General features: G+C 42.2%; 1 protein-coding gene across 1 annotated transcript; it reads left to right on the top strand.

Annotated features, from left to right (window-relative positions):
- Positions 1-2,354: 2,354 nt before the first annotated feature.
- Positions 2,355-24,961, top strand: LOC133546473 (zinc finger protein 180-like). Its single transcript, XM_061892238.1, has 3 exons — positions 2,355-2,838; positions 12,709-12,915; positions 22,560-24,961. The coding sequence occupies exons 1-3, from the start codon at positions 2,664-2,666 to the stop codon at positions 23,468-23,470; spliced, it is 1,293 nt and encodes a 430-aa protein (XP_061748222.1). The 5' UTR covers positions 2,355-2,663; the 3' UTR covers positions 23,471-24,961.
- Positions 24,962-25,001: the final 40 nt, after the last annotated feature.

Here is a 25,001-nt window from a genome sequence, read left to right on the forward strand (position 1 = left end):
TTACTAAGTAAAAAACCAACAAATGACAAATACCTCGTTGGCCACACCCGGAAGTAGCTTCCTTACATCCGTCGACGGACCAAACGAGACACTTCAAAATACAAGTATGCCCACATACTGTTTCAAAGAGTGCTGCTCGTTTTTCGTATGTGGGTAACAACATTTAACTATTTATAAATGGTTGATTTCTATAGGCTAGTAAGGTAAAGTGTTGTACCTGACAAGTTTGGGCTACTTTGCTTCTGCAGCCTTCATCAGAGGTGTCACGTGATGTTAGCGTGACGTTGTCTGTGACGTGATGTATGGATTGTACCATCAAGAGTTGTCAGGTACAACACTTTACCTACTAGCCTATATAAACCAACCATTTATAAATACACGTCAGTAGGCTAAATGAACCTCTTCAACATAACATTTAACTATGTATAATGTAGCGGCTGGCTACGAGGTGTTAAACAATGACTTTGGCTGGGGGGCGGGACTTCCGGGAGAGATAGAGAAGTGACGTTATCGACAGGAAGTGAGAGTTTGCGTTGTCCAGGGAAAAGCGTTAGAGACATGAGAGCTGTTGTGTGGTTGTATTACATCTTGTGCAATAAAGACAAGACAAACGAAGAAGTTTTTTTGAGCCTACATTCCTGGGATTATTCCAATATATATTTCCGAATTGGTTCAACCGCCACCCGCCCGAATCTATTTAAAATCTATCTTTTCGTCATGTCACCCGCCCGACCCGCGGTTTATCCGCGGACTCCGCGGTTGTGACCGCAAACCGCGCATCTCTAGTGCGTACGTACAATTGCTGTCCTGCTGAAGACTTAATTAAAGCCAACTTATTCATGCAGCTCGACATAGTTCTTCCTACGGGTAACCACAAAGAACAACACATGGCAACAAAAGTGGGTGACATCGTTATCACCAGGAAAGATGAGATCACCTACCTAGGTTCCATTCTAGAGGCTAATCATTCCTGTGATAAAATGGCAACCCAGGTCATCAAAAAGGTCAACCAAAGAACGAGATTCCTCTACAGAATCTCCTCTCTGGTCAACAAAAGCACCTTGAAGATTCTAGCGGGAACTCTCCTTCAACCCTTTTTTGATTACGCTTGCACCTTCTGGTACTCCAGCACCTCCAAAACTCTCAAATCTAGACTCCGGACATCCCAGAACAAGCTAGTCCGGTCACTTTTAGACCTCCACCCCAGATCACACCTCACTCCAACCCACTTCTCCAAAGTGGGCTGGCTCAGGGTGGAGGACAGAGTAAAACAACTTGCACTGAGCCTAGTCTATAAAATCCGCGACACCTCCCTGATACCGAAGTACATGTCCAACTACTTCCTGACCGCCATAACCACAACACCAGGGGGAGCTCCACAAACCACGTTAAACCCAGATTCCGATCTAACAAAGGTCTTAACTCATTCTCTTTCTATGCCACATCAATGTGGAATGCACTCCCAACAGGTGGAAAAGTAAGTGCATCTCTATCCTCCTTCAAAACCGCTCTAAAACAACACCTCCAGGCAACTTCAACCCTTTCCTAATACCCTCCTCCATTCACATCCCATCTCCCCGGATTATAAATAACCTAATGTAAATAATCAAATGTTCTTCTAATGTATATACTTGTTCTTATGCTATCTGAACTCACTATGTTCTCTGCTGGCTGTACATATCCTACTGTAAGACCTACACACTTTCAATGTCCACATTTCTCTGTTGATGCAATTGTTGATGACTGAAGTACTGATATCAACCAAAAATCCGCATCCCACCCCCAGATTGTAAATAATGTAATTAATTCAATGTATATACTATGATGATTAACATGTGTGATGACTGTATTATGCTGATAGTATATATTTGTACCATGAATTGATTAACATGGACCCCGACTTAAACAAGTTGAAAACTTATTGGGGTGTTACCATTTAGTGGTCAATTGTACGGAATATGTACTGTACTGTGTAATCTACTAATACAAGTATCAATCAATCAATCAATCAATCAATCCATCAATCAATCAATCAAAAATGATATTTCAAATATATAAACCGTATTTTACTTTAAATCATGTATGCATGAAAATAATTAACTAGTACTTTTTTAATGCACTTATTGTGTTGTCTGTCTAATTGTAATAAATGCAGACGAGGCGTGTTCAACGTTGACTCACACAGCGTGCTCATAACCACATTCTAGCTGTCTGCATGGCGACATACGACACCACTTCACGGGGCTACCGCGCATGCTCGTCACTACTGTTGCATGCTGGGTAGTGTAGTTCTTAAACTCCCTAGCTCAAAACATCACAACTATGACTCTTTGGCCCCGCCCCTACGGACGCATGCTTGGAAGATATGCGCTTTGTGGCAAAGTCCTCCTTTTCTCCACACACGCTTCTAAGCCTCGGCACATCTCCTCACATTGCTACTAACTACACTTTATTCATCTTCCGTGTCAGGATAAACTCCACTCGTCTCAGCCACATTTGGAGATTATTAGGCCCGTTTAGCTTGATAGTTGTTTGAGCGCGCCAATTAGCTTAGCATGCTAGTTAGCTTAGCTTGTTAGCCGCTAACAAAGAGACGCGGATTTGATCAACACATCGCTTAGTTAAGATCAAGTGTGAGTGTAAAGTGTTGTGATTGTGTGAAAATGTGCGAAAGAACGATAGAAAAGTATGAGGAGGAACTTTGTTGTGTGAAAATGTGCGAAAGAACGATAGCAGAGTACAAAGAGGAACTTTCTCGTACAAAAGAAGAGAACGAGAGACTACGTCAACTATTGGAGGCTGTTTTCAAGAAAGCTCAAGTTGTGTTACACAGAACAGGTTTGTTTACTTCTTACTCTCACATCTTTACTAACTTTATATTTCATCATGAACATGACGTGTTTGCAGCAGTCATTTCCATTAGATCAGGGGTGTCCAAACTTTTTCCATGGAGGGCCGAACACGGAAAAATGTAAGCATGCAGGGGCCATTTTGATATTTTTCATTTTCCAACCATAACAACATATATGGATTTTTTGTTTTAATCCTTAGGGCTCCTGGGGAGCATAGAGGGTCTCACTCACTAAAATGTTAAAAATAAGTCAAATTATTATTTTTTAAATTTTATTTAAGGCTTACAGTAAATCTCTATATCAACTTGAAGTTGATATAAAGTAAAACAAATAAGGTTTTATGCCTTTTCCGTCAAACATTACTTTGTTTTTTATAGTAAAACTGAAATATGCAGTATTTAGATAGATGGATAGGACTTTATTGATTCCTTCAGGAGAGTTCCTTTATTTAGAAATTAAAGCCCTCAAAGATCAATAATGCAGGACATTATTGATTTTAATTATTTAATATTTTTTGAGTAATCACAGTGAAAAGTTAATTAAAGTCCTACTAAATATATTTGAGATCCGAAAGGTTCCCCACTCATAAAGTGATGCATTTTTATTAGATTGTTTTTTTTACTTTTAACACTTAAATTTCAAGATAAACCTCCAATATATGTCGATTTTAAGTTTGAACTATTATTTTGTTTATTTTATGCTCTTTTGTCCAAATTTTGATGTTTTTATATGGCAACCACACAACATATGCAATATTTTTCTACATAAAACATTTTAAAGTGGTAACTTTTAAGTAATAATTCATTGTAACAAATTGTTTTGTCCTTTTTTTGAGCAATGGAAAAAAAAACAAAATAAAGACACGAAGAAAAAAAAAACTGCCTGCATGGCAGCTTTGTGTCAACATTAACACGTTTTCTCACTATATTTCACTTCATTCCACTTTTTTAAAATGTTTTAATTTTTGCAATACTATCAATTTTGCAATTTTTGCAGGATGTGTGGCGGGTTAGCTGCGGGTCGCAAATGGCTTCCGGGCCGCATTTTGGACACCCCTGCATTAGATAATGTCCAAATAGAGATGGTTTGGCACGCTTATAATTAAAAAAACAAAACTAATGTTGTTTTTCATCAGATATGTAGTAGTATTGTATATGTGGATGGGGGCCCTGCTTTGGTAATAATGTGTACCCCTTTCAGAGATCACATTTAGTTCCACTTCCAACATTCACATGATGGACAATAAGATGAGATGGTATAACATGAACAGTTGTGGAACCTTTTTACTCGGGGGGTGACGGGATCTCGTTGGAAGCGCGATGTATGAGCAGACGCTGTTTGGGTATAACAAAATGGTGTCTGCCAATGTAGTTTACGTCACTACGTCAGTAGTTGTCAAACCTTTTTCACCAAGTACCACCTCAGAAAATACTTGGATTTCCAAGTACCACCATCATGAACAGCATTAAAATACAGTAGCATAGTAGGCCTTAATTATTCATTAAAAACAAGGAAGACACATTATTTAACGAGTATATTTAATCATTTTAAATACTGTTGCATTACACACAGTTTGAACAGTAACACTGCGTTTGCATGTAGGAAAATAAAAGACTGTACTTAAATAATACGCAGTGCACACCAGATAGATTCTGGTGCGCATCAGGTAGTTTCTAGGATGCAGTTTCCTCAGTTGACCTCTGATCTGGTCCACAGAGATGACTATACATGGGTTTCCGATGACGTCACACCCGTCCCACAATTCCCTTGTCCGCCATCTTGTGCGTCAAAACAAACACTCGTAACCAAGGACGCCTCCGTTGTTATTTTTGTGAGAATGGGTCACACGTGTCGTTTGGGGCTGTGTAAACCGCGCCAATTCAGGACAAAGAACAACAAAGTACTACGATATCCCTAAGGTTATAGTAAAACAGGGAAAGGAAACCGAGCGACTGTCGACAGAAAGGAGCAACCTGTGGCTAGCTAGAATCAATCGAGTGGGATTTACCCCTGATCCAGCAAAACGACATTATAAAGTTTGCTCTGATCATTTTGTAACAGGTACTTTGAATTATGTTGCTCTCTGTATCGATGATAAAATGTGTTATGGTTAGAATGGATATTAAAACATAGGAGGAACTACTGTGCCTGTGCTTGTACTTAATAACGCTCGACGTCTGACGTTATTGTTGCACAAATATAACCTTCTATATATAATATAGGCAATCGCTGCTTATTTTTGGACAATTTTATTAAAATGTGAATGAATTAAATCAAGTAACCCTAAACTATGCAGTTGCATAGTTAGAATCATATAGTTCTGAAAATACCTTTGGGTACTATTTATCAAGTGCTTCTGGACGATAGTCTTCAGCATATCCTGGAATCAGAGAAAGTAAAACAGGCTTAATTTTTCGTTTGGATTTTAATTCTCTATACAAGTCTGACAGTTCATCTTGTGTCCCCTTCTGTACCTCCGGTAGTTTCCTCTGTTTTAATGGTGCCGGTGTATCTCCAGATACGATTGCCTTGTCTAGCTTTCTCTTCATTGTCTTGGCGGATGTGAAGTTAATGTCCTGTATGGTCTTGTACCCAACTTTCTTGACTGCAGATGGAAGTAGCCAGTAAGATTTTTCCTGTGTGACTGTCGTGTTGTCCCGCATCTTGACGCTCGTTTCAATGGCAAACAACAATGCAGAAACATGTGAACATATTTCGCCAATACCTGCCATATATGTACAGTGTCCTGATAAAACACGACCCGTCTTCTCTGATATGACCCATGGCACCAAACACATATCAGTTGATCTCTGAGAGTGACGAACACCAGCGATGAGCACACATTTATCTTCCATTGTAGCCAGTTTCATTTCCTGTACCCATCCACACACAAAGTAATTGTACGCTTCGAGCGACTTGTAGCCCTTGAGCTCATCCAGAGTGTAGGCACTAACATTGTTCACCAAATAGTTGACGATGTCGGCGTAACTTATATCCGGATAACATTTCAAGTCCGTAGTCCATTCGTGCTTTCCCACCTCATACGGATCTTTATCGCCAATATCCTTCCATTTCTGTAAATACCTGGCTTTGCATCTAGCGTCTGTCTGTGGGGAACTTTTACGACTTCTTTCAAATTTCCTGAAGTGGACGTCATTGTTGCTGCAAAAGTGTGGAAATATATTTAGAAAACTGCCGCAGACGAGTAAACAAAGTTTTGTTGCACAAGATGGCGGCTGACTCGAAGGATTATGGGTAATCGCCGCTAGCGGAAACCCATCTATTGTCTGGTGGAGGTGGAAGAGTAAGGGGTTGCAACCATGGCTGGGGGGGAGAAGAAGAGGGGGTGGCTGCGATGAGGAGTGGGGGGTGGGGAGGACACATGCTGGTTGAACCGGTTGAAGAAGTTCTTCATCTCAATTGTCCCCCCTACTGCTCTGGTCTTTGTCTTGTGGCCTGTGAGGGTTTTCACACCTTACTAGACCTCCCTCATGTTGTTCTGCTCCACCTTCTTCCTGTAGCTTAGTTTAGTCTTTATTTGAAGGGACAATGCACAGAAACATTAAGCTCAAAGACAGATATGTTCTGTTCCAGATTATAGCTATATAGCTAATTTCCATCTGCAGTCCCTGGCTACCTGTCCTTAGCCTTCCTCACATGTCCTTTCTTCTCCCGCTGTGCTGCTCTCATTGCCTCCCTGTCTCCACTCCTGAAGGCAGCTTTTCTTCTTGTTGAGGACAGCTTGAACCTCCTGTGTTACCCAGGGTGTGTTATTAGGGTAGCACCGAACAGTCTTGGCAGGGCAGGTCACGTCTAGGCAGAAGTTGAGGTGATCCGTAAGACAGTGAGTCAGACCATCAATGTCCTCACCATGTGGAAACTGTGTTCCATTTGTCTGTCACAGAATGACATCACACTAAGACGTTCAGTGACAGTTTTCCAGTGTTTATCAGTGATTTTTCTTCAGTTATTTAGAATTTTTGTACAGTATCAATCAATGTTTATTTATATAGCCCTAACTCACAGGTGTCTTAAAGGGCTAAAAAAAGGCAGTAAAAACCTTTAAAACAAAGTGTTTGCTAGTGAAATTTTCTGAAATATGTAGGTATATTCTTGCTATCGTTTACATTTTCAGAATGTATAATGTTGTGTTTTAGAGTAATGCTTTGATATTTTTATCATGTTCAAACACCGATGGTATATCTTAGACAAGACAAGAAGCAAAGAAATCAAAAAGAGACCGGTTTCAATTTAACTCATGAGGAGAAACGTCTGGGCTGCAACTTTGTACAGTTTCCCACCACGCTCTGACGAGGGAGTTCCACGCGTCCTCTCTTATTTAAGGCCTTTTCTGATTACATAGCTGCAGCTGTTTCTAAAGGGAGGGGGGCCGTACACAGCTTTTGCACTCAGTTATAAACAGTTCAAAGAAAAGGTACCTGGAATTGCGTCAGGTCTGCTCCCTCTCCGCTTCGTGGATCTCGGGTCAGGACAAGGTCTTCCTGTGGCTGTCAATAGATCAAAGAAACCGACACCTCCATGTTGCATCCCATCGCAGATAGTGGAGTTTTACAAGCCTTTTGTTTGATAAGATGAAATACAGTTTTTGTCTTCTAGCAGGGGACCTGAACTCAATGGAACACAAAGTTGTGTTATAACTAATGTACAATTATTCTGACAATTTTGTTATTATTGTTAATATTATCTGGAATCAATTTTTGGCAGCAGCAAAATGGCAATTTGGGTAGTTTTTAGCTCTAAAAAGGGTATTTAAACAACAGTACAGTAGGTACTTGATTTACATATATGTGTAAGGCCCATAAGGGTATTCTAGTAGAATATGCAGAGATAAGATATGTCAATATGAAAATGTTACTTAAAATACATTTTTGTCAACAACAAAGTGTCCATTTGGGTAGATATTTGCTCTAAAAGGGAATTTAAACAAGTAAACAGTACAGTAGGTACTTGATTTTGATATATGGAATGGTCATAAGGGTATTATAGTAAAATACGCTTCTGTAAATATGCGATGTGTAAATATCAAAATATTACGTCAAATCACTTTTTGTCAGGCAATATTACATTTAATGACAATTTTACATAAATTTAGACATCCAAACCTGTTGTACATATTTATCATGTGCAGGAAGAAATAACAGTTACAGCTGTGTGTATCTTCCAAACGAGAAAGAGGTTTTATCACATCAACATGGGACTAACAACACTCCTTTAAATCTCATCAATACCACAGAAGAGACAAACTGTCCTTTTCCGGGCACGATAAAGTCTTAAATAATGTCAAACACGTAGCGACACAATAACCAGGAAGATAAAGTGTTTATCTTACACCTAGTAATCCGCTGTGGACAGACCAAGCCAAAACTGCAGCTTCAGCGAAGGAAATACGTTTTCGGCAGGCATTCACATTTTGCCACAACACCCCTAAAGGGACATGGGGGAAAGTCCTAGTTGGAAATACAGCCGAATTAACTCCTGAACTAGAAAGTCAAGGGCGGTCACGGCATGTTCTTGTCGTCGATGTTGGTCAATCTTTTAGGGCATTACGGCAAGTCACAAGGGCAGTCGCAGCTTTTGTCACGGTTGCCTTGGTTAAATTCGAGCCCTGCTAACGGAATTAATTTTTAATCAACGTTATTAATTTGTGTGTTACTTCAAATAACTGACATGCAGTTAAGATAAGTTTCATATGAGAGCAGTCTTCACCGGACCGAACAGCAGGACTGGTGTAACAATGACATTATTACATGTCACTCTTTATAACTCCTTGTGCAGATCTGATTGTTCATTATTTAAATGTTGACTTCAATTTGAAACAAAGGTGCTAACATTCATCGCAGCATTTGGGGAGGCATGTTTTAAAGGGGAACATTATCACAATTTCAGAAGGGTTAAAACCAATAAAAATCAGTTTCTAGTTGCTTATTTTATTTTTCGAAGTTTTACTCAAAATTTTACCCATTACGCAATATCCCAAAAAACGACTTCAAAGTGCCTGATTTTAACCGTCGTTATAGCCACCCGTCTATTGTCCTGTGACGTCACTTCGTGAAGCCAACAAAAACAAATATGGCGGATAGCACAGAAAAGTATAGCGTAGTAGCTCTGATTCAGACTCTGATTTCAGCGCCGTAAGCGATTCATGTATTGAAACGGATGGTTGGAGTGTGGAGGCAGATAGCAAAAGAGAAATTGAAGAAGAAACTGAAGCTATTTAATCATATCACGACAGACAGCGGCAACGAGGACGAATTCGGCGATCGCCACCTAACCAACGATTGCATCTTTTGACCACTGGTGCAACTTAAAAATCCGTCGATTGGTAAGTGTTTGTTTGGCATTAAATGTGGGTGGAGGGAAGGGCTGGATGAAAATATCGCTACAAATGAGGCATAATGATGCAATATGTACATACAGCTAGCCTAAATAGCATGTTAGCATCGATTAGCTTGCAGTCATGCTGTGACCAAATATGTCTGATTAGCACATAAGTCAATAACATCAACAAAACTCACCGTTGTGATTTCTCTGTTATGGTTTACTAAAGACGTGACGGACGGACACCAGATGGCATTAATGTCCAAAGATTTATTCTTATACAAAGTAAAAAAAAAATATATATATATATATCATAGTATATATATATATATAATACAAAATATACTAATAATAATAATAACAATACTAATAAACTAGAGAATGATGTGTGTGTCAAAAAACCCAAGAGTGTGTTGTAAGACTATGTGTGTATAGATTAACTGGAGTGTCTTACCAAAGTGTTGGAGGTGCGTGTTGAGAGACGCGATGCAGTCCAATAAGGGCAAGACAGGCAGGGTAGTCCGTGGAAGGAAGCGAGGAGTCGAGGGACGAAGGAAGCAATCTGAGGACGAAGGAGATCCGGAGAAGAGTGAGACGCACAGCTCACTTTGCAGGTGACGGAGAGTTTGTACTTCAACAGAGAACTAAGTTCCCGCCAGGATCCCTGGGTCCACTGGTCTTTTAAGCAGCTCACGTCGTCAGTCACAGGTGTAGACTGCGGCCAGCTGCGGCGGAGAGTGGGCGCGGTCCGCTTGATGAGCGTGGGGGCGTGTCCGGCTGCGCTGTCAGCGGGCCCTCTGGGTGGAACCGCAGCGGAGGAAGATGCAAACCGCATGTGACACAACATTCTCTGACTTTATTGTTGGAAATGCATCTGCTTTGAGTGTCGCAGGATATCCACAAATTCTTGCCATCTCTGTCGTAGCATCGCTGTCGTCGGTAAAATGTGCGTCCAATTTCTTGCCACTTTCGTATCTTTTGGCCACTGGTGCAACTTGAAACCGTCCCTGTGTGTGTTGTTACACCCTCCGACAACACACCGACGAGGCATATTGTCTCCAAGGTAGTGAAAACAGTCGAAAAAACGGAAAATAACAGAGCTGATTTGACTTGTTGCGTGTAATGTGTATGAGAAAATGGCAGATTGCTTTACGTTTTAAAGTCACGTTGTGACGTCATCGCTCCGACAGCGAACAATTGAAAAGGCGTTTACATCGCCATATTCACCCTTTTAGAGTTCGGAAATCGGTTAAAAAACATATGGTCTTTTTTCTGCAACATCAAGGTATATATTGACGCTTACGTAGGTCTGGCGATAATGTTCCCCTTTAAAGCAGCTGTTGTGAGAGTAGCATTCGGTGTGTGCTCCTCTAAGAATGGTAGTATGTGGGGTACGTGACGAGTAAGTGAGTGGGCAAGTTAGGAGAGGTAGTGCTAGCATGTGCAGGACTGTCAATAGCATGTTGGATGTCCGGTTGTGCCCTGTGGAAATTATAAATAAAGTGAGCAAGTTGTAACTAATTGATGGCCTCATCATTCCGAAGTGAAAGGTCTCCCCTGCTCTCCTCGACTACGGTCTGGGAGCCGACAAGCAGGGAAGGTGTAAAACAGAACTTGCAACCCGGTGCATCCCTGCTTAAAGCGTCGCCTTTATTGTTAGATAGATGGATAGTACTTTATTTATTCCGTCAGGAGAGTTCCTTCAGGAAAATTACAATTTTCAGCACAATCCCATTCAAGATCAGACAAACATTACAGGGAGACAGAACAGGATCGCTGACGGGTCTGCCGGCTTCCAGCGCCCCTTACAAAAAAGATGACATACAGGTAAACAAGGGGGGTGGGGGGAAGAAAAAAATAGAAGATTAAAATAAAATTAAAAAATCGGTCTTAGCCTAGGCCCTGGAGTGGGGGTGCAGACTGAGGCCAAGGGGAAAAAAAAAAAGTTTTGAAGTCCATATTGTACTTCACACCCTTATTATTAACCAGTAGAATTGTAGTTTTTTGCCTTTCTTCCTCTTCAAGATGTTATTGCTTGTATGCAGTCAGATGAAAGAGCGGAAGCGGCACTTTTCAAAGGTAGTATCGTACTGTTCTCAGTTGATTGGCCACAATGCATTACATTATATACATGACAAACAGCTCAATTTTTGTTCCATCTGACATCACAAGGACAAAGATAAGACCTTCTGGAGGAAAGTTCTGTGGTCAGATAAAATAAAAATGGAGCTGTTTGGCCACAATACCCAGGAATATGTTTGGAGGAGAAAAAGAGAGATCTTTAATCCCAGGAACACCACACCTACCTTCAAGCATGGTGGTGGTTGTATTATGCTCTGGGTCCGTTTTGCTGCCAATGGAACTGGTGCTTTAAATGAGATAATGAAAAAGAAGGATTACCTCCACATTCTTCAGGACAAGCTAAAATCATCAGCCCGGAGGTTGGGTCTTGGGCGCAGTTGGGTGTTCCAACAGGACAATGTCAAACACACGTCAAAAGTGTCAAGGAATATCTAAATCATGCTAGAATTAAGGTTTTAGAATGGCCTTCCCAAAGTCGTGTGGACAATGCTGAAGAAACAAGTTTATGTCAGAAAACCAACACATTTGGCTGAACTGCGCCAATTTTGTCAAGAGGAGTGGTCAAAAATTCAAGCAGAAGCTTGTGGATGGCTACCAAAAGCATCTTATTGCAGTGAAACCTGCCAAGGGTCATGTAAGCAAATATTAACATTGCTGTATGTACACTTTTGACCCAGCACATTTGCTCACATGTACAGTAGACCCATAATAAATTCATAAAAGAAGAAAACTTCATGAATGTTTTTAGTGAGCAACAAGTATGTGCTCCAATCACTACATCACAAATAAATAAGAGTTGTAGAAATGATTGGAAACCCAAGACAGCCATGACATTATGTTTTTTACAGGTGTATGTAAACTTTTGATTGCGACTGTATGTGTGTATATGTATATATATCCATCCATCCACCCATTTTCTACCGCTTACCCACTTCGGAGTCGCGGGGGGCTGGAGCCTATCTTAGTTACAATTGGGTGGAAGGCGGAGTATGTATATATATATATATATATATATATGTTCAGTTTAACAGTCCTGTTGTGATTGATTGAATGCCCTGAGAATTATACTGGACATTCTTTTGTAATTGCCACAAAATAACGTGTAGTATTTTGTTAATTTCTTGCCAAAAATATTTTTATTTTATAGATATTTTCAAAGCACAATATTGACCTTAGGGCCCTCTGGCCCCCCATGGAGGACCCGTAAAATCTGTGCCTTTTAAGACCTCACTGTTGGCTTTGTAGGCTCATGTTACTTCTCAACTAGTCAAAGTTGATGCTAATCGACCTGTTTCTTCTCCTTTTTACTGAATGTGAAAGCAAAAGTGAGTCCACAAATAACCCAATCGTAAAGCAGACTCGAAAATGAAATCTGAATTGGTAAAATCTTGTCTATTTCCATCCCAGCATGTGTTTGTCTTCTTGTGTCCTGCAGATGTCTGTAAAAAATATCGCCCACCTGAGCAGCAGGAGGGGTCCTCCAGTATGGAGCAGAAGAAGTCACAGTACCTCCACGTGAAAGAAGAGGAGCCAAAGCCCCCCTACTTTAAAGTGGAGGAAAAACAGCGGCTGTCCCCCCACTTCATAAAGGAAGAGAAGAGACACCTCGTCAGTGTGAAGAGTGAAGATGATGAGGTCAAAGGTGAGTGTGTGGAGAAGAGAGAGGCGGAGCCTCCAAGCAGCAGTTTAGCAGAAGCTGATGGAGACCACTGTGGAGGATCACAAGCAGACAAGCTCTTAGCTCCACTATCAGATAGTGAGGACACAACGTCACACTCTCCTGACACTGATGATGAAGACTCTAAAGATGATAAGACATGTCACACTGACAACACTCACTTCACATCTGCTCACTGTCACAAAACTTTTAGTAACCGTTGCAATATTAAGTCAAAGTTAAAGTACCAATGATGGTCACACACACACTAGGTGTGGTGAAATTTGTCCTCAGCATTTGACCCATCCCCTTGATCAATCCCTGGGAAGTGAGGGGAGCAGTGGGCAGCAGCGGTGCCGCGCCCGGGAATCATTTTTAGTGATTTAAAGGGGAACATTATCACAATTTCAGAAGGGTTAAAACAAATAACGGGGACGGCGTGGCGCAGTGGGGAGAGTGGCCGTGCGCAACCCGAGGGTCCTTGGTTCAATTCCCGCCTAGTACCAACCTCGTCACGTCTGTTGTGTCCTGAGCAAGACACTTCACCCTTGCTCCTGATGGGTGCTGGTTAGCGCCTTGCATGGCAGCTCCCTCCATCAGTGTGTGAATGTGTGTGTGAATGGGTAAATGTGGAAGTAGTGTCAAAGCGCTTTGAGTACCTTGAAGGTAGAAAAGCGCTATACAAGTACAACCCATTTATCATTTATAATCAGTTCCCAGTGGCTTATTTTATTTTTCAAAGTTTTTTTCAAAATTGTACCCGTCCCGGAATATCCCTAAAAAAAGCTTTAAAGTTCTTGATTTTCGCTATTTGCGAAGCCACTGTCCATTTCCCTGTGAAGTCACATAGCGAATCCGATACAAACAAATGGTCGATAGAACAGCTAGATAGAGCGACATTAGCTCGGATTCAGACTCGTATTTCAGCGGCTTAAGCGATTCAACAGATTACGCATGTATTGAAACAGATGGTTGGAGTATGGAGGCAGATTGCGAAAACGAAATTGAAGAAGAAACCGAAGCTATTGAGCGAATAGCTATTGACGCTATTCGGCCATGCATGTCTGCGTTAGCATCGCCGGTAAAATGTGCGGACCAACCGATCAGGACTTTCGCATTGACACTGGATCAACTTAAATCCGTCGATTGGTGTTTGTTTCTCATTAAATGTGGGTGGAAGGAAACGCAAATACAACTACCAATGTACATACAGCTAGCCTAAATAGCATGTTAGCATCGATTAGCTGGCAGTCATGCCGCGACCAAATATGTCTGATTAGCACAAAAGTCAATATATCAACAACACTCACCTTTGTGATTTTGTTGACTTTATCATTGGGAATGCATCTGCTTTGAGTGTCGCAGGATTTCCAGACATTCTTGTCATCTCTGTGCCATCTCTGTCGTAGCATCGCCGGTAAAAACCAAACGAGGGAATTTTGCATCTCTTGACACTGGAGCAACTTAAATCCGTCGATTGGTAAGTGTTTGTTTGGCATTAAATGTGGGTGGAGGGTAGGCTAGGTGCAAATATAGCTACAAATGAGGCATAACGACGCAATATGTACATACAGCTAACAGCTAGCCTAAATAGCATGTTAGCATCGATTAGCAGGCCGTGCTAATCGATGCACATTCTACGTAAATCAACTTGAATCCATCCCTGATCGTGTTGTTACACCCTCTGACAACACACCGATGAGGCATGATGTCTCCAAGGTACCGGAAAACAGTCGAAAAAACGGAAAATAACAGAGCTGATTTGACTTGGTGTGTGTAATGTGGAGAAAATGGCGTTGACTATCTAGGTGACGTCACGTTCTGACGTCATCGCTCCAAGAGCCATAAATCGAAAGGCGTTTAATTCGCCAAAATTCACCTATTTAGAGTTCGGAAATCAGTTAAAAAAAATATATCGTCCTTTTTCTGCAACATAAAGGTATATATTGAGGCTTACATAGGTCTGGTGATAATGTTCCCCTTTAACCCCCAATTCCAACCCTTGATGCTGAGTGCCAAGCAGGGAAGTAATGGGTCTCGTTTTTTTATAGTCTTTGGTATGACTCGGCCGGGGTTTGAACTCCCAACCTACCCATCTCAGGGCGGACACTCTAACCACTAGGCCGCTGAGTAGGAAAAGACACACGAGAATAAACACTGGAGGAGAACCTTTTTCATGTTCAATCTGCGGTAAAGATTTTACTTGAAGACGCCATTTCAAAGCGCACATGAGATATGATTTATTCTGTTTTTGTTACCGAATTTTTCGGACTATAAGTCGCAGTTTTTTTCATAGTTTGGCCGGGGGTGCGACATATACTCTGGAGCGACTTATGTGTGAAATTATTAACACATTACCATAGAATATCCATCCATCCATCCATCCATCTTCTTCCGCTTCTCCGAGGTCGGGTCGCGGGGGCAACAGCCTAGGCAGGGAAGCCCAGACTTCCCTCTCCCCAGCCACTTCGTCCAGCTCTTCCCGGGGGATCCCGAGGCGTTCCCAGGCCAGCCGGGAGACATAGTCTTCCCAACGTGTCCTGGGTCTTCCCCGTGGCCTCCTACCGGTTGGACGTGCCCTAAACACCTCCCTAGGGAGGCGTTCGGGTGGCATCCTGACCAGATGCCCGAACCACCTCATCTGTGACTCCTCTCGATGTGAAGGAGCAGCGGCTTTACTTTGAGTTCCTCCCGGATGGCAGAGCTTCTCACCCTATCTCTAAGGGAGAGCCCCGCCACACGGCGGAGGAAACTCATTTGGGCCGCTTTTACCCGTGATCTTATCCTTTCGGTCATGACCCAAAGCTCATGACCATAGGTGAGGATGGGAACGTAGATCGACCGGTAAATTGAGAGCTTTGCCTTCCGGCTCAGCTCCTTCTTCACCACAACGGATCGATACGTCTGCATTACTGAAGATGCCGCACCGATCCGCCTGTCGATCTCACGATCCACTCTTCCCTCACTCGTGAACAAGACTCCTAGGTACTTGAACTCCTCCACTTGGGGCAGGGTCTCCTCCCCAACCCGGGGATGGCATTCCACCCTTTTCCGGGCGAGAACCATGGACTCGGACTTGGAGGTGCTGATTCTCATTCCGGTCGCTTCACACTCGGCTGCGAACCGATCCAGCGAGAGCTGAAGATCCCGGTCAGATGGAGCCATCAGGACCACATCATCTGCAAAAAGCTGAGACCTAATCCCGCGGTCACCAAACCGAAACTCCTCAACACCTTGACTGCGCCTAGAAATTCTGTCCATAAAAGTTATGAACAGAATCGGTGACAAAGCACAGCCTTGGCGGAGTCCAACCCTCACTGGAAACGTGTCCGACTTACTGCCGGCAATGTGGACCAAGCTCTGGCACTGACCGTACAGGGAGTGGACCGCCACAATAAGACAGTTCGGTACCCCATACTCTCTGAGCACTCCCCACAGGACTTCCAGAGGGACACGGTCGAATGCCTTATTCAAGTCCACAAAGCACATGTAGACTGGTTGGGCAAACTCCCATGCACCCTCAAGAACCCTGCCGAGAGTATAGAGCTGGTCCACAGTTCCACGACCAGGACGAAAACCACACTGTTCCTCCTGAATCCGAGGTTCGACTATCCGGCGTAGCCTCCTCTCCAGTACACCTGTATAAACCTTACCGGGAAGGCTGAGGAGTGTGATCCCACGATAGTTGGAACACACCCTCCGGTCCCCCTTCTTAAAGAGAGGAACCACCACGCCGGTCTGCCAATCCAGAGGTACCGCCCCCGATGTCCACGCGACGCTGCAGAGTCTTGTCAACCAAGACAGCCCCACAGTCCCCAGAGCCTTAAGGAACTCCGGGCGGGTCTCATCCACCCCTGGGGCCTTGCCACCGAGGAGCTTTTTAACTACCTCAGCGACCTCAGCCCCAGAAATAGGAGAGTCCACCACAGATTCCCCAGGCACTGCTTCCTCATAGGAAGACGTGTTGGTGGGATTGAGGAGGTCTTCGAAGTATTCCTTCCACCCATCCACAACATCCGCAGTTGAGGTCAGAAGAACACCATCCGTACCATACACGGTGTTGATAGTGCACTGCTTCCCCTTCCTGAGGCGGCGGACGGTGGTCCAGAATCGCTTCGAAGTCGTTTTCCATGGCTTCACCGAACTCTTCCCATGTCCGAGTTTTTGCCTCCGCGACCGCTGAAGCTGCACACCGCTTGGCCTGTCGGTACCTGTCCACTGCCTCCGGAGTCCTATGAGCCAAAAGGACCCGATAGGACTCCTTCTTCAGCTTGACGGCATCCCTCACCGCTGGTGTCCACCAAGGGGTTTTTGGATTGCCGCCCCGACAGGCACCAACTACCTTGCGGCCACAGCTCCGATCAGCCGCCTCGACAATAGAGGTGCGGAACATGGTCCACTCGGACTCAATGTCCAGCACCTCCCTCGTGACATGTTCAAAGTTCTTCCGGAGGTGGGAATTGAAACTTTCTCTGACAGGAGACTCTGCCAGACGTTCCCAGCAGACCCTCACACTGCGTTTGGGCCTCCCAGGTCTGTCCGGCATCCTCCCCCACCATCGCAGCCAACTCACCACCAGGTGGTGATCGGTAGAAAGCTCCGCCCCTCTCTTCACCCGAGTGTCCAAAACATAAGGCCGCAAATCCGATGACACAACTACAAAGTCGATCATGGAACTGCGGCCTATGGTGTCCTGGTGCCAAGTGCACATATGGACACCCTTATGTTTGAACATGGTGTTTGTTATGGACAAACTGTGACGAGCACAAAAGTCCAATAACAAAACACCACTTGGGTTCAGATCCGGGCGGCCATTCTTCCCAATCACGCCTCTCCAGGTTTCACTGTCGTTGCCAACGTGAGCGTTGAAGTCCCCCAGTAGGACAAGGGAATCACCCGGGGGAGCACTCTCCAGTACTCCCTCGAGTGTTCCCAAAACGGGTGGGTACTCTGGACTGCTGCTTGGTGCGTAAGCACAAACAACAGTCAGGACCCGTCCCCCCACCCGAAGGCGGAGGGAGGTTACCCTTTCGTCCACCGGGTTGAACTCCAACGTGCAGGCTTTGAGCCGGGGGGGCAAAAAGAATTGCCACCCCAGCCCGTTGCCTCTCACTGCGGGCAACGCCAGAGTGGAAGAGGGTCCAGTCCCTCTCGAGAGAAGTGGTTCCAGAACCCTTGCTGTGCGTCGAAGTGAGTCCGACTATATCCAGCCGGAACTTCTCTACCTCGCGCACTAGCTCAGGCTCCTCCCCCCCAGTGAGGTGACGTTCCACGTCCCAAGAACTAGCTTCTGTAGCCTAGGATCGGACCGCCAAGTGCCCTGCCTTCAGCTCACATTGCACCCGACCTCTATGGCCCCTGCTATGGGTGGTGAGCCCATTGGAGGGGTGACCCACGTTGTCTCTTCGGGCTGTGCCCGGCCGGGCCCCATGGGAACAGGCCCGGCCACCAGGTGCTCGCCATCGTGCCCCACCTCCGGGCCATAGAATATCAAATTACATTATTTATCATTCGCGGAAAAGATCAAGAAAATGTCAGCAATTGTCACACACGTCAACCAATAAGAATTCGGCGGGGGGGGATTTATTGATTAGAAGTGAGAGATAGTTTGGTAAAGGTATAGCATGTTCTATATGTTATAGTTATTTGAATGACTCTTACCATAATATGTTAGGTTAACATACTAGGCACCTTCTCAGTTGGTTATTCATGCCTCATATAACGTACACTTATTCAGCCTGTTGTTCACTATTCTTTGTTTATTTTAAATTGCCTTTCAAATGTCGATTCTTGGTGTTGGATTTTATCAAATGAATTTCCCCCCAAAAAGGCGACTTATACTCCAGTGTGACGTTTTTTCCCCTTCTTGATTATGCACTTTTGGCCGGTGCGACGTGTACTCCGGAGCGACTTATAATACGAAAAATACACTACTTGGGGCGGTATAGCTCGGTTCGTAGAGTAGCCGTGCCAGCAACTTTAGGGTTCCAGGTTCGAGCCCAACTTCTGCCATTCTAGTCACTGCTAATGTGTCCTTGGGCAAGACACTTTACCCACCTGCTCCCAGTGCCACCCACATTGTTTTAAATGTAACTTAGATATTGTGTTTCACTATGTAAAGCGCTTTGAGTCACTAGAGAAAATCACTATATAAATATAATTCACTTCACTTCACATGATATCTTGTTATTCTATTTTCTCATTTCAAGAACTGCACTTTTTGGAATCATTCACAGTCCCTATGTAAGTTAAAGTTAAGTTCCCAACGGTAGTCACGCACTAGGTGTGGTGAAATGATCCTCTGCATTTGACCCATCCCCAAGTTCACCCCCTGGGAGGTGAGGGCAGCTGAGGCCGCACTCGGGAATCATTTGGTGATTTAACCCCCAACCCTTGATGCTGAATGACAAGCAAGGAGACAATGGGTCCCATTTTTATAGTCTTTGGTATCACTCGGCAAGGATTTGAACTCACGACTCTCCAGTCTCAGGGCAGACACTCTAACCACAAGGCCACTGAGCAGGTCGATGGTTAATGCATCCTCAGTAGAAAATAAACCTTTGCAAAAGTTAGCTAACAATTGAGTCATTGGCAGCCACTCTATTCTGCCTATAAAGTGTTCTAAATAACATCCTAAAACCCGCTTCAACATTTAAATACACACTGTAAGTATATATGTAATGTAGTAACATTCTTAATAACATGTCATATTTACATATCTTGCTCATTTTAAGCATACTATGTCTGCTCTCAGTGGGATGCCGACTGATGGGATGTTCATATCTTCCCGTTTAGATGAAGAATTAATCCTCACAAAGGGTTAAAAAGGGTGGGTGCAAAAGAGCGTATTTTCGTGTTTTTCTTGCCATCTCCAGGTCTAAGTTGGATGTCAGAGTTGACCAAGTTCTCGGTTTATGTCCACAACCTTCTACTACATAAGTGAGAAGCATGATTTATAATGTAGAATTAGCTTTCACCCTCTTAGAGGCGAGAAAGCAGCTCAGTATGTCAATATAGCAGCATAAGCTAGTTACTTCTGTGATCAATGCGTCGCTAAAAGTAGGTCCTTAGTGTTAGCGCTTATAATAACAATATCGCTAATACTTGGTTAATATTCGGGTCACAAAATGTAAATGGAGTATATTTGGCAATTTTTTTGGAGGACTTTGTGGGTCTAACAGAGGAGCTCCCATTGACTCCAATGTTAGCTGATTTTTGTTCACGTTTAATTACTAATTAAAATTCATAACAGTTTAAAAAAATGTCTTACATAAGGATTGTGAATGATAGGTGACATTTCTAAAAAGTGCAGTTTCCTTTGAATTTGTCAGATAAGTAAACAGTCCTTCAAATTAAATATGTAAAACAATTGAGGTTGTTTATAGATATTATCCACTATGAAGTTACAGTCAAACTAAGCACACAAGGGAAAGTACATTCATATACACATGAAGTACACATATGTGTAAGAATCATGTTAACCACCAAAATATTGTCTTGTTCTCCTAAAGCCAATATCGAGTATCCTTTGGTGAGCTGACCGTATCGTCACACCCTTAGTTGAAAGCACACCATCCCCATGACATGACACTTCCACATGATGTAGAACAGTAGTCCCACATTTTAAACATACACACACATCTGAAGAATATTAAAATAAATATATTTGGTGGGCCAAACAAAACGACTCGACGAACCAATGTTTGGTATGGGCGATATGACCTCAAATCTATATCCTAACAACAATATGTCACAATATATAATTTGATATATGATTGAGAATAGAATAATTTCAAAACAGGTTACAAAAGCTCCTAATTTGGCAGCTGACATATGCAGTAACATATTGTGTAATTTCTAATTGTATTATTTTGTCGAAACAATTATTATTAATGTACTTGTTTATTTACTGTCAATATCTGGTTACTTTATTTGAGAAAATATAACTGGAAATGATGTAGTCAGCTGGAGGCGTGTCTTAATGAAATTAAACAATGGATGTCCGCTAACTTTTTGCAACTCAACGCCAAAAAAACGGAAATGCTGATTATCGGTCCTGCTAGACACCGACCTCTATTTAATAATACAACTGTAACATTTGACAACCAAACAATTAAACAAGGCGACACGGTAAAGAATCTGGGTATTATCTTCGACCCAACTCTCTCCTTTGAGGCACACATTAAAAGCGTTACTAAAACGGCCTTCTTTCATCTCCGTAATATCGCTAAAATTCGCTCCATTCTGTCCACTAAAGACGCTGAGATCATTATCCATGCGTTTGTTACGTCTCGCCTCGACTACTGTAACGTATTATTTTCGGGTCTCCCCATGTCTAGCATTAAAAGATTACAGTTGGTACAAAATGCGGCTGCTAGACTTTTGACAAGAACAAGAAAGTTTGATCACATTACGCCTGTACTGTACATACCTTTATATACATATATACATACATATATACCTATACTGTATATACCTTTATATACTGTATATACATACATATATACCAGTACTGTATATACCTTTATATACATATATACATACATATATACTGTATATACCTTTATATACATATATACATACATATATACCTGTACTGGCTCACCTGCACTGGCTTCCTGTGCACTTAAGATGTGACTTTAAGGTTTTACTACTTACGTATAAAATACTACACGGTCTAGCTCCATCCTATCTTGCCGATTGTATTGTACCATATGTCCCGGCAAGAAATCTGCCTTCAAAGGACTCCGGCTTATTAGTGATTCCCAAAGCCCAAAAAAAGTCTGCGGGCTATAGAGCGTTTTCCGTTCGGGCTCCAGTACTCTGGAATGCCCTCCCGGTAACAGTTCGCGATGCCACCTCAGTAGAAGCATTTAAGTCTCACCTTAAAACTCATTTGTATACTCTAGCCTTTAAATAGACTCCCTTTTTAGACCAGTTGATCTGCCGTTTCTTTTCTTTTTCTTCTATGTCCCACTCTCCCGTGTGGAGGGGGTCCGGTCCGATCCGGTGGCCATGTACTGCTCGCCTGTGTATCGGCTGGGGACATCTCTGCGCTGCTGGTCCGCCTACGCTTGGGATGGTTTCCTGCTGGCTCCGCTATCCATTGTGGATTGAACTTTCACAGTATCATGTTAGATCCGCTCGACATCCATTGCTTTCCTCCTCTCTAAGGTTCTCATAGTCATCATTGTCACCGACGTCCCACTGGGTGTGAGTTTTCCTTGCCCTTATGTGGGCCTACCGAGGATGTCGTAGTGGTTTGTGCAGCCCTTTGAGACACTAGTGATTTAGGGCTATATAAGCAAACATTGATTGATTGATTGATAATATTTTTCTGCATATTTCACCAACTAAATTAGGAGCCTGTTTTAAAATGGTTGTATTAGTAATTCTATATAGAATAATTTATCGCAAAATCAATTTTAAACCATATCGTTCATCCATAGTAAAAAGTCCTGTCACCCTGTTTTTGTTTATTTTCCTGTGAATAATGTTGTAAAGAGCAGCGTGTTTGTGCGTCACTGAGATTTCAAGACAGTTCATACGATAACTTGTTTTTCCTAAGTGCATGTAAAAGTACTGAATGCATTGTGTGACTGAGCAGAGATGCTGTGTTTGTCTTGCAGACGTCTGTGAAGAACATCTTCAACCTGAGCAACAGAAGTGGAGCTTCAGGATGCGGACGGAGGAGCCACAGCCCTCCCACATTAAGAAGGAAGAGGAATACCTTCAGATCCCCCATTTTAAAGAGGAAGAGGAGGACCAACTAACACCCCATTTTAAAGAGGAAGAGGAGGACCCACTGATACCTCTTTTAAAAGAGAAATCGGTGAAGAGTGAAGATGATGAGGTGAAAGGTGAAAGTGAGGAGAGGGGAGGGGGGGAGCCTCCAAGCAGCAGCTCAACACAACACATGACAACAGAAGCTGATGGAGACCACTGTGGAGGATCACAAGCAGACAAGCTCTTAGCTCCACTATCAGATAGTGAGGACACAACGTCACACTCTCCTGACACTGATGATGAAGACTCTAAAGATGATAAGACATGTCACACTGACAACACTCACTTCACATCTTCTCACTCTCACAAAACCTTTCAATACCATTGTCATCTGAAAGAACACATGAGAACACACACTGGAGAAAAAACTTTTATCTGTTCACTCTGCGGTAAATGTTTTGCACGAAGTTCAAGTTTGGTAAAACACATTAAAACACACACTGGTGAAAAACCTTTTTCCTGTTCAACCTGTGGTAAAAATTATACTCAAAGCCATAATTTGAAAACACACATGAGAACACACACTGGAGAAAAACCTTTTTCATGTTCAATCTGTGGTAAAAATTTTACTCGAAGGCAAAATTTTAAAACACACATGACAATACACACTGGAGAAAAACCTTTTTCATGTTCAATTTGTGTCAAAAATTTTACTCAAAGGCAATCTTTGAAAATACATATGAGATTACACAATAGAGAAAAAAATGTTTCCTGCTCAGACTGTGGTAAAAGTATTGTAATAAATCAAAGTTAAAAATTACATATGAGAACACACACTGGAGAAAAACCTTTTTCATGTTCAATCTGCGGTAAAGATTTTACTCAAAAGAAGCATTTCAAAGCACACATGAGAATACACACTGGAGAAAAACCTTTTTCATGTTCAATCGGTGGTAAAAAATCCATTCGAAGGCAAAATTTAAAAACACACATGACAATACACACTGGAGAAAAACCTTGTTCCTTCTCATAATGTGGTAAAAATTTTGTCATAAGACAAAGTTTAAAAGTAAAAATGAGAACACACGCTGGTGAAAAACCTTTCATATGTTCAGTATGTTGTAAAAGTTATATAGAAGGACGACAATTAAAATTACACATGATATAGCAGTCTGGTGAAAAACCATACTCCTGTTCAAGCTGCGATAAAAGCTTTGGTCACCTAAACACTCTTACAGTGCATATGAGAACACACGCAGGTGAGAAAGTGTGGAGTTGCAGTGTGTGTGGTGAAAGATTGTCTTCTAAGTACCAGTGTAAGAAACACAAGTGTGCTGGTGAGAACAGCAGCAGCAAATGAAACTGCAGGATTTGAAATAAACTGTCCAGACTTTCATTTTGACTTTCTAACAACATCAGCACATATAACATGTGTGACATTGTTGTTTGTCCAACAATCTGTTTAATATGATTCTACATTTATAGATTAGACACTTCAGATTAGTGTGTTTATCACAGTCAAGTACATGATTTAATATACATATTTGTGTACTTTAAAATGAACACAACAATTTGACTGAAAAGGTGAGAATAAACAGTACATAAAATTATGTTACATGCAATAAATATTGTATGTGTAGATATCCATAATTTACCTCTATACTTATTCATAATAGTGTTTTATATGTTTTTTGAAGAATGGTTGATTGGCAACACTAAATGTTCCCTAGTGTGTGAATGTGAGTGTGAATGTTGTCTATCTGTGTTGGCCCTGTGATGAGGTGGCGACCTGTCCAGGGTGTACCCCGCCTTCCACCCGATTGTAGCTGAGATAGGCGCCAGCGCCCCCCGCAACACCGAAAGGGAATAAGCGGTAGAAAATGGATGGGATGGATGGATGTGTTACATATTTTATTTTCTAATTGTAGATAATTCCATAGATGAACTCCTTTATATGATGTACATATTTGTTTTACATGTGTTCATACCTTTGCTTTTGAGTACACATAAATCCCTCTTAGTTCATATTTACTGCTTCACATCTGAAACATCTTCTGGACCACTTCTGGAAGCATATTATTATTTACTTTATACATCATTTGAACAGTTGTCTTTTATACAAGATCTTTTACTTTTATAATGTGTGATTTTTTGAATAATTTGTTGGGTCTCTAGAATCCATTCTATTAATTGTCTTTATTACTCTCTTGAATATGAATATTGTTGTGTGATTGTTTTATATGTATGTCCCCAGACTTTTATGCAATAAACAATGTATGCTTCAACTGAAGTTGGCTACAATAATTCTAGTTAATATTTGTATGTATTTTATTCTCTTTAGTATT

This window comes from Nerophis ophidion, unplaced genomic scaffold (genome assembly GCF_033978795.1).
Source record: "Nerophis ophidion isolate RoL-2023_Sa unplaced genomic scaffold, RoL_Noph_v1.0 HiC_scaffold_30, whole genome shotgun sequence".
Classification (NCBI taxonomy): Eukaryota; Metazoa; Chordata; class Actinopteri; order Syngnathiformes; family Syngnathidae; genus Nerophis; species Nerophis ophidion.

What these genes read in the sequence shown, in the direction of transcription:
- LOC133546473 (XM_061892238.1), top strand. Translation starts at nt 2,664, where the DNA reads ATGTGCGAAAGAACGATAGAAAAGTATGAGGAGGAACTTTGTTGTGTG. An exon ending in AGTTGTGTTACACAGAACAG is followed by an intron (nt 2,839 to 12,708) that starts GTTTGTTTACTT and finishes TGTGTCCTGCAG; the next exon opens with ATGTCTGTAAAAAATATCGC. An exon ending in TGAAGATGATGAGGTCAAAG is followed by an intron (nt 12,916 to 22,559) that starts GTGAGTGTGTGG and finishes TTTGTCTTGCAG; the next exon opens with ACGTCTGTGAAGAACATCTT.